Source organism: Muscardinus avellanarius, assembly GCF_963383645.1.
Source record: "Muscardinus avellanarius genome assembly, chromosome: 1".
Classification (NCBI taxonomy): domain Eukaryota; kingdom Metazoa; phylum Chordata; class Mammalia; order Rodentia; family Gliridae; genus Muscardinus; species Muscardinus avellanarius.
In genome coordinates, this window is record NC_137786.1 from 142,061,887 (window position 1) to 142,076,490 (window position 14,604).

Consider the following 14,604-nt stretch of genomic DNA (forward strand, 5'->3'; position numbering starts at 1 on the left):
GTTTCTGTTTTGAAAACAAACCATCCATTCCTTTTTTATATATAATCCAAATGGCTATATGGAAAGAAAGCAAAATTAAAAGTGTCCCTAATGATGGAAGGCTGAGAGAGGAAGATTGTATGTATGTTCATGACAAGCCTCAGCGACTTAGTGAAGTCCTCAACAACTTAGCAAGAGCCTGTTTCAAAATAAAAGGTAAAATAGGAATAGAGGTATAGGTCAGAGGTAGAATGCCCCTGCAACACACACACACATACACACGTGCGCGCGCACTTTAAAAAAGTATCCCTAATAAACTTGGCCTGGGACAGGACCTCTGTTCCTGAATAATTCAGTCATTGTATTTTTTTTAAATGTTTGAACACATATTAATTGTACAAACTAATAAGTTTCACTGTCGTTTCCATGCATGCATATATTGTATGTGGATCGTGCCCACTCCCCTCTGCCCTCTCGCCTCCTCCCCCTTCCCTTGCTTCCCTTCTTCCCTGGCCCCCATCCCAGGCCCTAATAGTGCAGCCATTATATCCAGACAGGAAGGAATGAACTTTTCTCTAAAGGTGACACACAGTTCAACTTGGACCCTCTGTAGTGTACCCCCTTTCCTTCTTACTTCATTCCTAAATGTTTCTAGCATTATGAGTTTGGTTTCTAATCTTATTTTGCTGTGCCAGCTGCAAAAATGGCATTTTTTTTTTTTTTTTTTTTTTACTATTCCTTTGCCTCCTGATTACCCTTTTAAGCAATGCTGATTGCAGGAAATTGCTGTGGTGCAAGGCGGTGTCACAACACAGTGATTAAAACCCGCATGTGTGCCATTCAGGGCCTGATTGAACTAATTATACAGAGGGGAAAAGCTGATGAAAAACCTGTGTGTGTGTGTGTGTGTGTGTGTGTGTGTGTGTGTGTGTGTGTGTGTGTCGGGGGGCTGTTTCTTATTCAGATCTAAGGATTTTAGGTTAAAGAATAAAAACTAGTGTGAGGCACGTGTTTGCAGTCATCTTGCTTCATTATAATGCTCAAAGCTTCTGAATGTGATCCTAAAAGAACAAGTTGTTGCTTCTTATGAAACACATGGTGCCTCTGTATATGACTGTAATAAATGGTTGAGCTTATCAAGGGGAAAGATGCTGGAAGGTAAATGTAACCCACAGGTAAGAGCAATGGGGGAGGCCTCCTGCCTCAGCCTCCCAAGTACTGGGATTATAGACCACTGTGCCCAGCACACCAAGTTTCTTTTATTATTCCTTTGTTTTGCATAGTGTTAAAGAGTAATTAAGTTCCAATGGCATTTTTATTTTATTTTATTTTATTTTTGAGATACTGGGGATAGGAACCCAGGGGCATTCTACCTCTAAGCTACACCCCCAGCTCTATTTTTTAGTCTTTATTATTTTGAAACAGGGCCTCACTGGGTTACAGAGGGCCTCACTAAGTAGCTGAGGCTGGCTGCAAACTGCAGTCCTCCTGTCTCAGCTGCCCAGACCTTAGGGCAAGCGTGCGCCACCACGCCTGGCTCCAGTGGCATTTTTATAATGTAGTTCCATGTGGCTTCGATCCTAAGGCTATTTAAATTAGTCATTTGTTCTGAGGAAGTATTAGTGTCATCTGAGCATGGTTCCTTGGGGGTAGATACAGTAAATTTCTTTGTTTGAGTTGCTATAACAATATACGGGAGACTGAGTAGCTTATAAAGAACAGAAATGTATTTCTCACAATTCTGGAGGGTTGTGAGTCCAAGATTCAAGCTCTGGCAGGTTCTGTGCCTAGTGAGGGCTGGTTCTCTGCTCCCAGGATGACGCCTTGTTGCTTTCTCCTCTGGAGGGGAGGAATGCTTTGTCCTTACATGGTGGAAGAGCAGATGACAGATAAATTTTCTATAGGAAGACAATGCAGCTAAATATTTAAGAATTTGATTTCTCTCTAAAGTGTCATGACCGGTCCCTGTGTCTTCCTCTCTTCTGCTTTTGTACTTCCTATGTGTGGCTGGGCATGGAAAGAGAGTAATAGGCTTGTGGGCTCTCCTTCACTTGAACATCAACATTACTTGATCAAATAATATTTTTAGTCAAATGTTATAGTAGGTTGGAGGCATCCCCTAATGATTTCCTATCTCTTTGTCATCCTCAGGTACAGAACCCTGGTATTTCTATTTAATCAATGGATTTCTGAATTTCAATGTAGCCTTTGCTTTGGCGCTTCTTGTCTTGCCACTGACTTCTCTTATGGAATACCTGCTGCAGAGATTTCATGGTGAGTGGCAGAGGAAATGGAAGGTCTGGGGGGGAGGAGAGAACAAGAATCAAGGTATACTGGCAACTGAAAAAGGATTCTACTATTTTCTTCCTAATTTTCTTTCTATGGAAGCAGTTGGCTTATTGAATTTTCAGTCTGTATTTGTGGATTATTTGAACCTGTGTGAAGATTTAGCTAGTGGTTTCAAATTGGACTTCTTATGAAGGAGCTTTATGTCCCTTCAAGTGAGAAAGTCCATATACTTTACATAACCGCCAAGGGGAGCAAAAACATTTATGAGATGTCAAGGTAACAAATCTATTTGAGTCTTCTGTCCTATGAAGAAGTGCATGTCAACCTGGTAGGTTGCTTATGAAAACCTGGGCTGGGGCAAATATTCTTTGGAAAGTTATTTCGACCAAATCTTTGGAAACGACCATTCAGGATTCCCTCAACGTGACACTGAAGTAAGAGAGGCCTTGGCCTTCCCGAGGCACTGCCTCTCTGGCTTCGCGATGCTTCTGTGTCTGCCTTCCTGTGGAAGGTTTGCTGTGACACTTGCTCTGCTGGCTCTGACTCTGCATTGCACAGCTGCTGTTTTCTCACGTTGTCCTGGCTCTGGATATCTGGTGCCTACAGTTCCCTTCATGGAAGGCAGATTACAGCAGAAATTCATATTTAATTTCAGACTTTTCAGCCTGATTTGGTGCCATGATTGGCTCCTCCATATCCTGCCCTCATTCTGCTGTTCTACTGTTAATGGTTTATGAGGAGGTCACTGTGATAGAAGGTTAGAATATGAAAGAAGCCTTCAGAGTCACTTTGTTTTGTTTTAATATAACCACATTGTAACTATTCTAACAAAATTAACATAATTCCTTAATATATAATACCCAGTTGATTCAGATTTCCTAGGTTGTCTGAAAAATAGGGTTGTTGTTGTTTTTTGGTTTTTTTTTTTGTGTGTGTGTGGTAGTGAGACTTGAACTCAGGGATGCTTCACTGCTGAGCTATACTATTCCAGCCTTCTTTTCTTTTTCTTTCTTTCTTTTTGTGTGTGTGTGTGTGTGTGTGTGTGTGTGTGTGTGTGTGTTGCTGGGGATTTAACCCAGGGGCATTTACCTCCAAGCTACACCTCCAGCCTGAATTTTTATTCTTTATTTTGAAACAGGGTCTCACTAAGTTGTGGAGGGCCTCACTAAGTAGCTGATGCTGGCTGTGAACCCAGATCTTCCTGTCTCAGCCTCCCAAGTACTGGGATTGCAAGGTGTGCAACCACTGCCGGATTATTTTCTATTTTGAAACAGTTTCACTGAGAGTTACCATGCACTGCTGGCCTTGAACCTGTGATCCTCCTGTCTCAGCCTCCCAAGTACAGGGATTGCAGGCATGTACCACTGAGCCTGGCTTGAAAAAATTGTGTTTTTGCAAGGCAGCTTGTTTAAAGCAGGATATAAACAAAGGCTACACGCTGAACATGATGGTATGTTTCTTAAGCTTTTTTTTTTTTTTTAATTTTTTCTTGTACTAGGGATTGAACCCAGGGACATTTTACCTTCAAGCTACATTCCCCGCCCTGTTTTATCATTTTTTATATTTTTACAAACAGGGTCTCTTTAAGTTTCAGAATGCCCCACTAGGTAGCAGAGGTTGACTGTGTGAACCTGTGATCCTCCTGTCTAAGCCTCCCAGGTACTGGGTTTACAAGTGTGTGCCACCATGCCTGCTACTTTTTCCTTTTTTTTGAAAACTAACTTTCTTCCTGACTATAAGAATAATTTATGCTTGTGAAAAATTTGGAAGTGCTTGTGATGTAAATTAAAAAATGAGATATGAAGCTGTTCTCAATACTATAAATAAAACTTTGACATAAAAATATATAAATGTATTAACATTTATAATGTTAACATACATACATATATACATACATATAAATGTATGTATGTGTGTGTATGTGTATATATATATATTATATATATATATTCAGTGCTTTCTGGCTTGACTATACTTCTATGTATATTTCACAATAGAAAGAATTCTTTTTTTAAAAAAAGAGGAAAAAACAAGCCAGGCATGGTGGCACACCCTTGTAATTATAGCATTTTGGAGGCTGAGACAGGAGGATTTGGGTTTGTGGACAGTCTCAGCTACTTAGGCCCTTTGCAACTCAGTGAGATCCTGTTTCAAAATAAAGAATAAGAAATAGAGCTGGGGGTGTAGCTCAGAGGTAGAATGCCCCTGAGTTCCATTCCTAGTACCACAAAAAAAGAAAGAAGAAAAAACACAGAAAAATATAAAGAGGCCGGTGTGGTGGTACACGCTTGTAATCCCAGCATTTGGGAGGCTGAGACCATAGGATCGCGGTTTGCGGCCAGCCTCAGCTACTTAGAGAGGTCCTCCGCAACTTAGTGAGACCCTGTTTCAAAATAAAGAATAAAAAATAGAGCAGGGGGTGTAGCTCAGAGGTAGAATACCCCTGGGTTCCATCCTCAGACCCGCAATATATATATATATATATAGAGAGAGAGAGAGAGGGAGGTGGGGGTGGGGGGGAGGGGGAGAGAGAGAGATAGGAAAGAAATTACCCATGATCCTACCATATGCAACTGTGATGAGTGATTTTTGTATATTTTATTTAGTACATTTTGAAATGAAAATTATGTGTTAGTTTCTAAGATTACAAAAGAGAAAAATAATGTTTATAGAAAGTAAATTGGTTTATTTTTTTATAAGCACAAATATCTCAATTTATAATACACATCTGAGCTAGGCATGATGGTGCATGCTTATAATCCTAATACTTGGGAGGCTGAGACAGGAGGATTACAGGTTCAAGGACAGCCTCAGCAAGCAATGAGACTCATCAACCTATCGAGACTCTGTTTCCAGATAAAAATAAAATAGGGTTGGGGATGTAGCTCGGAGGTAGAATGCCTCTGGGTTCAATCCCCATGCCACAAAAAATAAATAAAATAAAATGAAATATACCACCTGTTCTGAGCATGGTGGCACAAGCCTGTAATTCTAGTACTTGGGAGGGTGACACAGGGAGATTGCAGGTTCAGGGTCAGCATTTGGTAACTTAATGAGACGCTGCTTTAAAATGAAAAATAAACTAGGGCTGGCTGTGTAGTTCAGAGATAGAATGCTCCTGGGTCTTAGAGGGTTTAAAATATTATTATTTCAGTTCAGTAATTTTTTTTTTTTTTGGTGGTACTGGGGGTGGAACCCAGAGGCTTTCTACCTCCAGGCTGTACTACCAGATCTATTTTATATTTTATTTGGAAACAGGGTCTCAATACATTGCTGAGAGCCTCACTAAGTAGCTGAGGCTGGCTTTGATCCTCGTCTCAGCCTCCCAAGCGCGGGGATTACAAGCTGCGCCACCACGCGTGGCTACAGTTCAGTAATTTTTAACACTAAAAGACTCTACAGAGATACAGATGACCTAGAGAGCTAAATTAGGCATTGTTAAGTGGATCTTGAGGATCCTGGCCTATAATCTTAATGTGCTCACTGTTCACATGGTGGACACCAGGGGGCACTGTCTACCTACCCTTTGCCAGCATTTTATATGCACCACTCATCACTAGTATGAACATGCTTTAAGTACATTTTGGTGTCAATTTTGAGATTTAAAGTGGACCGATAATATAGAAAGAGGATAGAAAACTTAATCAGTAAACACCCTTTAAGATTTTTTTCTTTTCTTTTCTTTTTTTTGGGTGGCACTGGGGTTCCTGAAAGCCCTTCTGCCCTTCTACCTCCAGGCTACACTCCCAGACCTATTTTATACTTTTTTATTTGGAAACAGGGTCTCTTCAACCAGTGTGGCTGGCTTCGATCCTGCATGATCCTCCTGTCTCTGCCTACTAAGTGCGGGGATTACAAGTGTGCACCACCACGCCCGGCGTTACAAAAAATTTTTTAAAAAGAAAAGAAAGTAGTTTGAAGATCCAGTTCTTTATCTTTTGATCTATGTCTATTTGAACAATTAGACAATTGGTGTACAGATAAGAAGACTAATGTTTTAAACAGAATATGTGAGCCGGGCGTGGTGACACATTATTTGGTTTCCATAAAAAATCAAAAATATCCAGGTGTGGTGGTACATGTTTGTAATCCCTGTGCTTGGGAGGCTGAGACAGGAGGATCGCGCAGGTTCGAAGCCAGCCTCAGCTACTTAGTGAGGCTCTCAGCAACTTAGTGAGACCCTGTTTCCAAATAAAATATAAAATAGGTCTGGGAGTATAGCCCGGAGGTAGAAAGCCTCTGGGTTCCATTCCCAGTACCACACACACAAAAAAAAAAGAATAAAAAATAGGGCTGGGGTTGTAGCTCAGAGGTAGAATGCCTCTGGGTTCCATCCCCAGTACCGCAGGGGGAAAAAAACAACAGAATATGTAAATTATAGTTCAAAAGTGGGTTTAGTTTTAGTTAATCTCAGGATTAATCTTTGGACTTAGTGGTGAGACTCATTAGAGGGAAAAGGCTTTTTTTCTTCTCCCAGTGTAGAACTTACCAAGTTCTGTTACACACTAGCCTGATTTTTATATTGTGTTGTAGCAAAATCCAGTATTGTGCCTCCCTTTAAATTCTGATTCTCTCAGAAAAGCTAAAGAGTATAATTCTCTTTCTACTTGATGTCTTCATCACCTTGGAGAAAGTGTGAATACACAGGTTAAAACATTTTATGGGGTATCCTAGGGCATACACCCAAATTTAAGATCAAAAGAACATTGAAACTAAATATGTTGTTTTGTTCTAATATGATGAAAGGTGGATATTTTTCTGTGTCTTGCAGTTCAGAATTTAGGCCACCCATATTGGCTTACCTTGGCTCCAATGTATATTTGGTTTATAATTTTCTTCATCCAGCCTCACAAAGAGGAGAGATTTCTTTTCCCTGTGTATCCACTCATATGTCTCTGTGGTGCTGTGGCTCTTTCTGCACTTCAGGTAAGATTCAGGGCAGAGTGTATCGCCCTACACTGTCTCGCTTATGTAGTAACTGCTCGCAAAACTCAAGAGCAAATTTTACAGTGCATCCATCTAAGATATTGGTCTGTAACGTTAAATCTGATACAGATCTTATTATTAAGGCTTTATATATTGATAAAGCTGTTTATCATACTCTTATTTGCAGATAAAGCTCCACAGTGGTCATTTGTTTCTGTTGCCAACAGGAATCCAGTGGCTAATACACATGCATTTTTAAGTCATTGTTTGGGCAGCCACGTGATGGTGGATCTGAGAGGGCCAACAGTGTGTGTGTGTTTTAGCTACAAAATCAGAGGCAAAACTTGCCCAAGACTTTGGGATGACATCAGACAGTTACGCAACCCTGGGTTAAACGGCGTCCAGGTCAATTCCTGGCAGAGCTTGAGAATCTTACCTTTATCTGATTATTTCTGTGTTTATGGCTCAGGACCCTTTCTTGCTGTCTGCTACCAATTTCAATTGGCAGAAAAACAATTAAAAAGATAGTTTTTGTTTGTTTTATGGTACTGGGGATTGAACCCAGGGTCATTTTACCTCTGAGGTATACCCTAAGCCCTATTTTTTTTAGTTTTGAAATAAGTTCTCATTAACTTGTGGATCTCACTAGATCTTGGAGGCTGCCTTAGAATCTGTGATCCTCCTGTCTCAGCCTCCCAAGTACTAAGATTACAGGCATGCACTACCACAGCTGTCACAGGTTTTATTCTTGACAGATTTTATTGAGCTACAGTTCACAAAGTTCACCTATTTAAAGTATAGAATTTAAGTATACTTTACTGGTTTTTAGTATATTCACAGGTATATGCAACTATCACTCAGTTACTTTTAGAACATTTTCATCATCAAAAGCCCTGCACTCTTTTGCTCTCGTTCCCCTACCTACTTTTACATATTTCCTCAGCCCTAAGTCACTAGTAATATACTTTCTTTCTATATATATATTTGCCTATCCCAGAAATTTTAAACCAATGGAATCATAAAATATGTGGTCTTTTGTGACTAGCTTATTTCACTAAACATATATTTTCAAGGTTGATTCATGTTAAGGTGATGTCTAAAAAATAATTATAAAAGTAATTGAAATTCATTTCAAACACTTTAGGAAAAAAACTCACCTTATAACAAAAACACCTCGCTAGTATTTTTACATATTGCATATCAAGGTTTATTATGGCTATAATAATAAGTATACATATAACTTTATATACTTTTAACTTCACATCATGTCACAATATTGTCTGTGTTGCCATATTTATAGGCATATTTTAAGAGCAATATAATGTTCTACTTATTTGGGTATAACATAATAATTGGATATAATATGTAGCATATGGAGTTGGTTATATCTAGTGTAAGTGATTATATATAATTCATGTTAGAATTTAGGTTATTCATTTATTTAGTATTATAAATACTACTAGAATTAGTATTTTCACTTAGGTATTTGAATTCTTTAAGATGGATTCCTACCCCTTTTATTATGGTGCTGAGACTCAAACTCTGGGCCTCAAACATGCTAGTCAGTTGCTCTACCACTGAGCCACACTCTCAGCTCTTCCCCAAAATATTAAAAGGATCCAAACATATTTATGTCAGTCGTTATATGTTGCAAAATTGATCCCCAAAAGGAGTTACTTTCCAGGAGGGAGAGACAGAGGGAGGAAGGGAGAGAGGGAGAAGAAAGGAGGAAGGAAGGAAGGAAGGAAAGAAGGAAGGAAGAAAGGTAGGTAAGAGGAAGGAAGGAAGGAGAAAGGAAAGAAGGAAATAAAATCTGAGATGATACCTAAAGATAGCAAATGGGCTGGGGGTGTAAGCTCAGTAGTAGAGTATATGCTTAGCATGTGTGATTCTGTTGGTTCAATCCCCAGCACTGAAAAAAAAAAGCAGAATTCATCTGTGTGTGTATATATTATAATAATCATCTAGTTTTTTAAAGGAGTTTAGCAGATAACAGCATATTTCTAGTTTTCTTTGAGAGGAATGCTTTTATCTTCTGTGGTCATGAGACATTTTGTTGATACTAAATCTTGATGAAAACTTTTCAGTAAGGAAAATAATTCTAGATCTTTGATAAAATCCTCAGAACAGAGCCAAATACTTCATATATGAAAAACTACTCCAAAGCATTTTGTTTAAATATGAGAAATAAGTTATTAAGACTTTAAAGCACTAGCAAAATACCTAAATAATGTCCCTGTGAAGCAAGCTAGTGAGTCTTGACCAGCCATCCAGCTAGGCCAACCTCCAGATGGTGCTAGAGGAGTTGGCTTTGAGCTCCATCCACATTTGGGGCTGATACCACACTAAGCGTTTGCACCTGCTCAGACCCTTAATTACACCTCTTTCTCTGCTTTTGCTTTCTTGGTGTTTCTGTGACTCTCATGATTATGTATATTCTGAAAAGTATATCTTCTTTTATCAATAGTTTTCTTTCCTTCTAGAAATGTTACCACTTTGTGTTTCAACGATACCGCCTGGAGCATTATACTGTGACATCGAATTGGCTGGCATTAGGAACAGTCTTCCTGTTTGGACTCTTATCATTTTCTCGTTCTGTGGCACTGTTCAGAGGTAGCTGTGCTGAGGGTGTCGTAATCCACACTCATGAGGATAAGTAAATTCTTATCCTTAGATTTTACTTGATGCATTGATGCAGGCTTGGTTTTGTTTTGTGTTGTATGTATGTATGTATGTATGTATGTATGTATTTTTGGTTCTGGGGATTGAACAGGGGCATTCTACCTCTGAGTTATTCCCAGCCCTATTTTATTTCTTATTTTGAAACAGTGTCTCCTTAAGTTATGTAGAGCCTTGCTAGGTGGCTGAGGCTAGCTTTGAACCTTTGATTCTCTTGTCTCAGTCTCTCAAGTACTGGGATTACAGGCATGTACCGCCATTCCCTGCTGATGCAGATTTTTTTTGTTTGTTTTGTTGTTGTTGTTGTTTTGCAGTACCGAGGATGGAACCCAGAGGCATTCCACCTCTGAGCTACCTCAGCCCTACTTTTTATTCTTTATTTTGAAACAGGGCCTCACTGAGTTGCAAAGGGCCTCACTAAGTAGCTGAGGCTGTCCGCGAACCGCGATCGTCCTGTCTCAGCCTCCCGAATGCTGGGATTACAAGTGTGCACCACCAAGCCTGGCTAAGGCTTGTTTAATAAAAGTTTGGCGTATGCTAGGAAGAGGTCTTTCCTAAAGGGAAAGCATGTAGATTTTATAATCCTGTACTTCAAGATTGAAGAAATTGAGAATTACTTTTATTGTGATTAACTACATATTTTTTTCTTCTTTTGTCTTTAATATTTTTCACCCTTTTACTCCCTGCTGGCAAATGAAACATAGGATACAAATTTGAGGCTAAATTCTCATGATTGTATTTTTTTCTTATAATCATTATCAGGATCTAGAATATGAAAATATGCTGAAAGGACATGAAGCTGAAACAGTGGAAGGGGATAGAGAAAGGCCAGAAAGAAGGTTATATTTGGCAAAGTAGGGCCTCAGGGAGGCTGAGACAGGAGGAGCGCTGGTTCCTGGCCAGCCTCAGCATATTAGTGAGGCTATCCACAGCTTAGTGAGACACTGTTTCAAAATAATAAAATAATAATAAATAGGGCTGGGGGTATAGCTCAGAGGTACAGTACCCCTGGGCTCAATCAGACACGCGCGTGCACACGTGCACACACACACACACACACACACACACACACACACACACTCTCTCCATTGCAGCCATCTTCCCAAGTAGAGAGATGTTTTATTTTTATTTTTACTTTTTTGTACTGGGGTGGAACCCAGAGGCTTTCTACCTTTGGGCTGTCCTCCCAGACCTATTTTATACTCTTTTTGGAAACAGGGTCTCACTAAGTTGCTGAGAGCCTCACTCAGTAGCTGAGGCTGGCTTGGAACCTGTGCAATGCTCCTGTCTCCGCCTCCCGAGCACGGGGATTACAGGTGTGCGTCACCACGCCCAGCTCTGAGAGATGTTTTATATGTATAGAGAAGGCTCCCTGCTGGAATTGCTGTTGCCCTTCACACGCTCTAATTTCCATGTGGATTATAGTGGGACGTTAACATGCATTATAATTAAATGTCAGAATCTCACCTGACTCAGTTTGGCTTTTATTTCTTTCCAGGATATCACGGGCCCCTTGATTTGTATCCAGAATTTTACCGAATTGCTACAGACCCAACCATCCACACTGTCCCAGAAGGCAGGCCTGTGAACGTCTGTGTGGGAAAAGAGTGGTATCGATTTCCCAGCAGCTTCCTTCTGCCTGATAAGTAAGTTGTCCTTTAATTTCCAGAGTTTTAGCTGAGCATGGTGCCACATGCCTGTAATCCCAGTACTCCTACTCCTGGGTTCAAGCCCCAGCAGTACAAACATAAATATACAAAAATAAATAAATCACACACACGCACACACACACACACACACATAATTCCCAGAGTTTTAAATCAAGGAATAAAATCAGCAGATCTGTGGCAGGATCTTCATTTCTGTCTTGCTCTGGAGTTTTTACAGAAAGTTATCAAATCATTCTCAGATTGTTATGGACTCTGCACTGCACACCTGCCTCCTGTGCTCCTGAGCCCAGGCGCCCTGTCAGTGTGCACCCGGCACTGCCGCAGCTGCGGTGTCAGGAGGCTTCTGAAAATGGGCCCTAGACCGCTGCTAACAACTCTTCCTGAGGATTTGTATTTCTAGTTCTATAATTATTTGATACTATTCTATTTTTCAAAGTTGTCTAGAAACTCTAGCTAGGAGACTGTTTTTAAGAAGAATGTTTTTTCACCCAACAACATAGCTTTCTACCATACACAAACACTGGAGAAAGCTACTATTAAGATATTAAAGCATAAGCCGGGCATGGTGGCGCACGCTTGTAATCCCCGCGCTTGGGAGGCAGAGACAGGAGGATCGCGCAGGTTTGAAGCCAGCCGCGTGCGCTGGCTTAGGAGACCCTGTTTCCAAATAAAAATGTAAAAATAGGTCTGGGAGTGTAGCCCGGAGGTAGAAGGGCTTCCAGGAACCCCAGTACCACCAAAAAAAAAAAAAAAAAAATATTAAAGCATCTTTACCAGCTGCCTTCACAGTCTCTGCTGCTATCAAGATTTGATAGCACAGACCCTGAAGTTCCTTATACTTTTTAAAACTTGATCCTATTTATGTAAAAGGGCAGTTTGTTTAAGATGAATCATGCTACTCTACTTAGGACTGGCTTCAGCAGCATTACTTAGTAGTCATGTCTAATGCTTAATAAAGATCCTGTGTCGGTCATTAATAATTAAAACTCGCCGGGCGTGATGGCGCACACTTGTAATCCCTGCGCTTGGGAGGTGGAGACAGGAGGATTGCGCTGGTTTGGAGCCAGCCTCATTGGCTTAAGAGACCCTGTTTCCAAATTAAAAAATATAAACTAGGTCTGGGAGTCTAGCCTGGAAAGGCCTTCCAGGAACCCCAGTACCACAAAAAAAAAAAAAAAAATTAAAACTCATTTTAATTTTTTTGTGGTAATAGGGGTGGAACCCAGGGGCTTTTCTACCTCCGGGCTATCCTCCCAGACCTAGTTTTATACTTTATTTGGAAACGGGGTCTCACTAAGTTGCTGAGAGCCTCACTAAGTAGCTGAGGCTGGCTTCCAACCTGTGTGATCCTCCTGTATCAGCCTCCCAAGCACTGGGATTACAAACGTGCGCCACCACGCCCAGCTTAAAACTCATTTTTAAAGTGCTGACTGGTTTTTTGCTATTTATATATAAAATAGCTTCGTAGCTGAAGATACTATGGAGGATTGTTCGGGAACAAAGTACTCTTCCATAGTGTATTCTTAGTGTCCCTTATTTTATTTCACTTTTTCATTATGCTTGTTGAATTTGCTTTCATTTTGACAAGTCCCTTTGATCGTATGGTAATTGGCAATAAACTTTGACACCTCTCTGGTGCTTGATGATATGACCATCTGGTTGGAAATTTCACTGCCTAGACTTGGTGAAACAGGTTGAAAGACATTTCATTGTAAATTTCTCAATGGTTTTGGACTGAATTGTGACCTCTGCCCCTGTGCTCTCTGGTTGAGGTTTATGCAGAAATATTTTTTTTCTTCAAGTCAAATGTCTTTCACATGATTTATTTGTTTGTTTCAAGTACGTTTAGCAATATGATCCCTTGTGTTTTTCTTATTCGCCTTATTTGTGTTTTTGATAGTTGGCAACTTCAGTTCATTCCTTCAGAGTTCAGAGGTCAACTACCAAAACCTTTTGCAGAGGGACCACTGGCCACCCAGATTGTTCCTACTGACATGAATGACCAGAACCTAGAAGAGCCATCCAGATATGTAAGGACTATGTTCTCTTCTTGCTTCTTTGAAAAGAATTCTACCCTCAGAATCTCTTGGCATATATAGAGAGCATTGGTAAAATGAGAATTTCCCAGAAAGTTATTTCTTTAGAGTGGGAAATATAAACCTTTTGTTAAGAAGGAGCAAGCAGGCCGGGCGTGGTGGCGCACGCTTGTAATCCCTGTGCTTGGGAGGCAGAGACAGGAGGATCGCGCAGGTTCAAAGCCAGCCGCGCGCGCTGGCTTAGGAGACCCTGTTTCCAAATAAAAATGTAAAAATAGGTCTGGGAGTGTAGCCCGGAGGTAGAAGGGCTTCCATGAACCTCAGTACCACCAAAAAAAAAAAAAAAAGAAGTATCATTTCTATTTTTAAATTACCTCTTATATTTTATGTAAAACATATAATTCAATATTACTTCCAGGTGTTTGGGAGGGCTGGAAATTTTCTTGTGGTAGAATCCAACTCTCATTCTGAAACACATTTTGAAACTCATATCATTTATTGGCCTATTAAAATATTGGTGGGAGCCAGGTTTGGTGGCACTCGCCTAGAATCCCAGTAGTTGGGGGGCTGACACAGGAGGATTGGAGGTTCAAAGTCAGCGTCAGGTTGGGCGTGGTGGCGCACGCTTGTAATCCCCACGCTTGGGAGGTGGAGACAGGAGGATCGTGCAGGTTCAAAGCCAGCCATGCTGGCTTAAGAGACCCTGTTTCAAAAAAAAAAAAAAAAATATATATATATATATATATATATAATAGGTCCTGGGAGTGTAGCCTGGAGGTAGAAGGGCTTCCATGAACCCCAGTACCACCAAAAAAAAAAAAAAAAAGTCAGCGTCAGCATCTTAGCAAGGCTCTCAGAAACTTAGTGAGACTCTGTTTCCAAATAAGACATTTTTAAAAAGGGGAGAGGGGCTGAGGGTATAGCTTAGAGGTAGAATGCCCTGGGTTCAATTCTTAGAAACACACACACACACACACTATTGGTGGGTAACTTTCAAGTTCTGAGGTTACTCTTGACCTAGCTAT

General features: G+C 40.4%; 1 protein-coding gene across 4 annotated transcripts in view; it reads left to right on the top strand.

The window, feature by feature from the left end:
- Positions 1-14,604, top strand: part of ALG9 (ALG9 alpha-1,2-mannosyltransferase) — a gene marked incomplete at both ends in the record, with an annotated part of 94,099 nt that overhangs the window by 29,032 nt on the left and 50,463 nt on the right. For 2 of the 4 annotated variants that reach the window (XM_080718069.1, XM_080718072.1), the window contains 5 exons: positions 2,131-2,253; positions 7,040-7,242; positions 9,678-9,807; positions 11,372-11,519; positions 13,444-13,573. In XM_080718069.1, the coding sequence (XP_080574195.1) occupies positions 2,131-2,253; positions 7,040-7,242; positions 9,678-9,807; positions 11,372-11,519; positions 13,444-13,573 (734 nt within the window). The remainder of the gene's footprint in view (positions 1-2,130; positions 2,254-7,039; positions 7,243-9,677; positions 9,808-11,371; positions 11,520-13,443; positions 13,574-14,604) is intronic. The other 2 variants (XM_080718070.1, XM_080718071.1) reach the window with 2 other exon arrangements.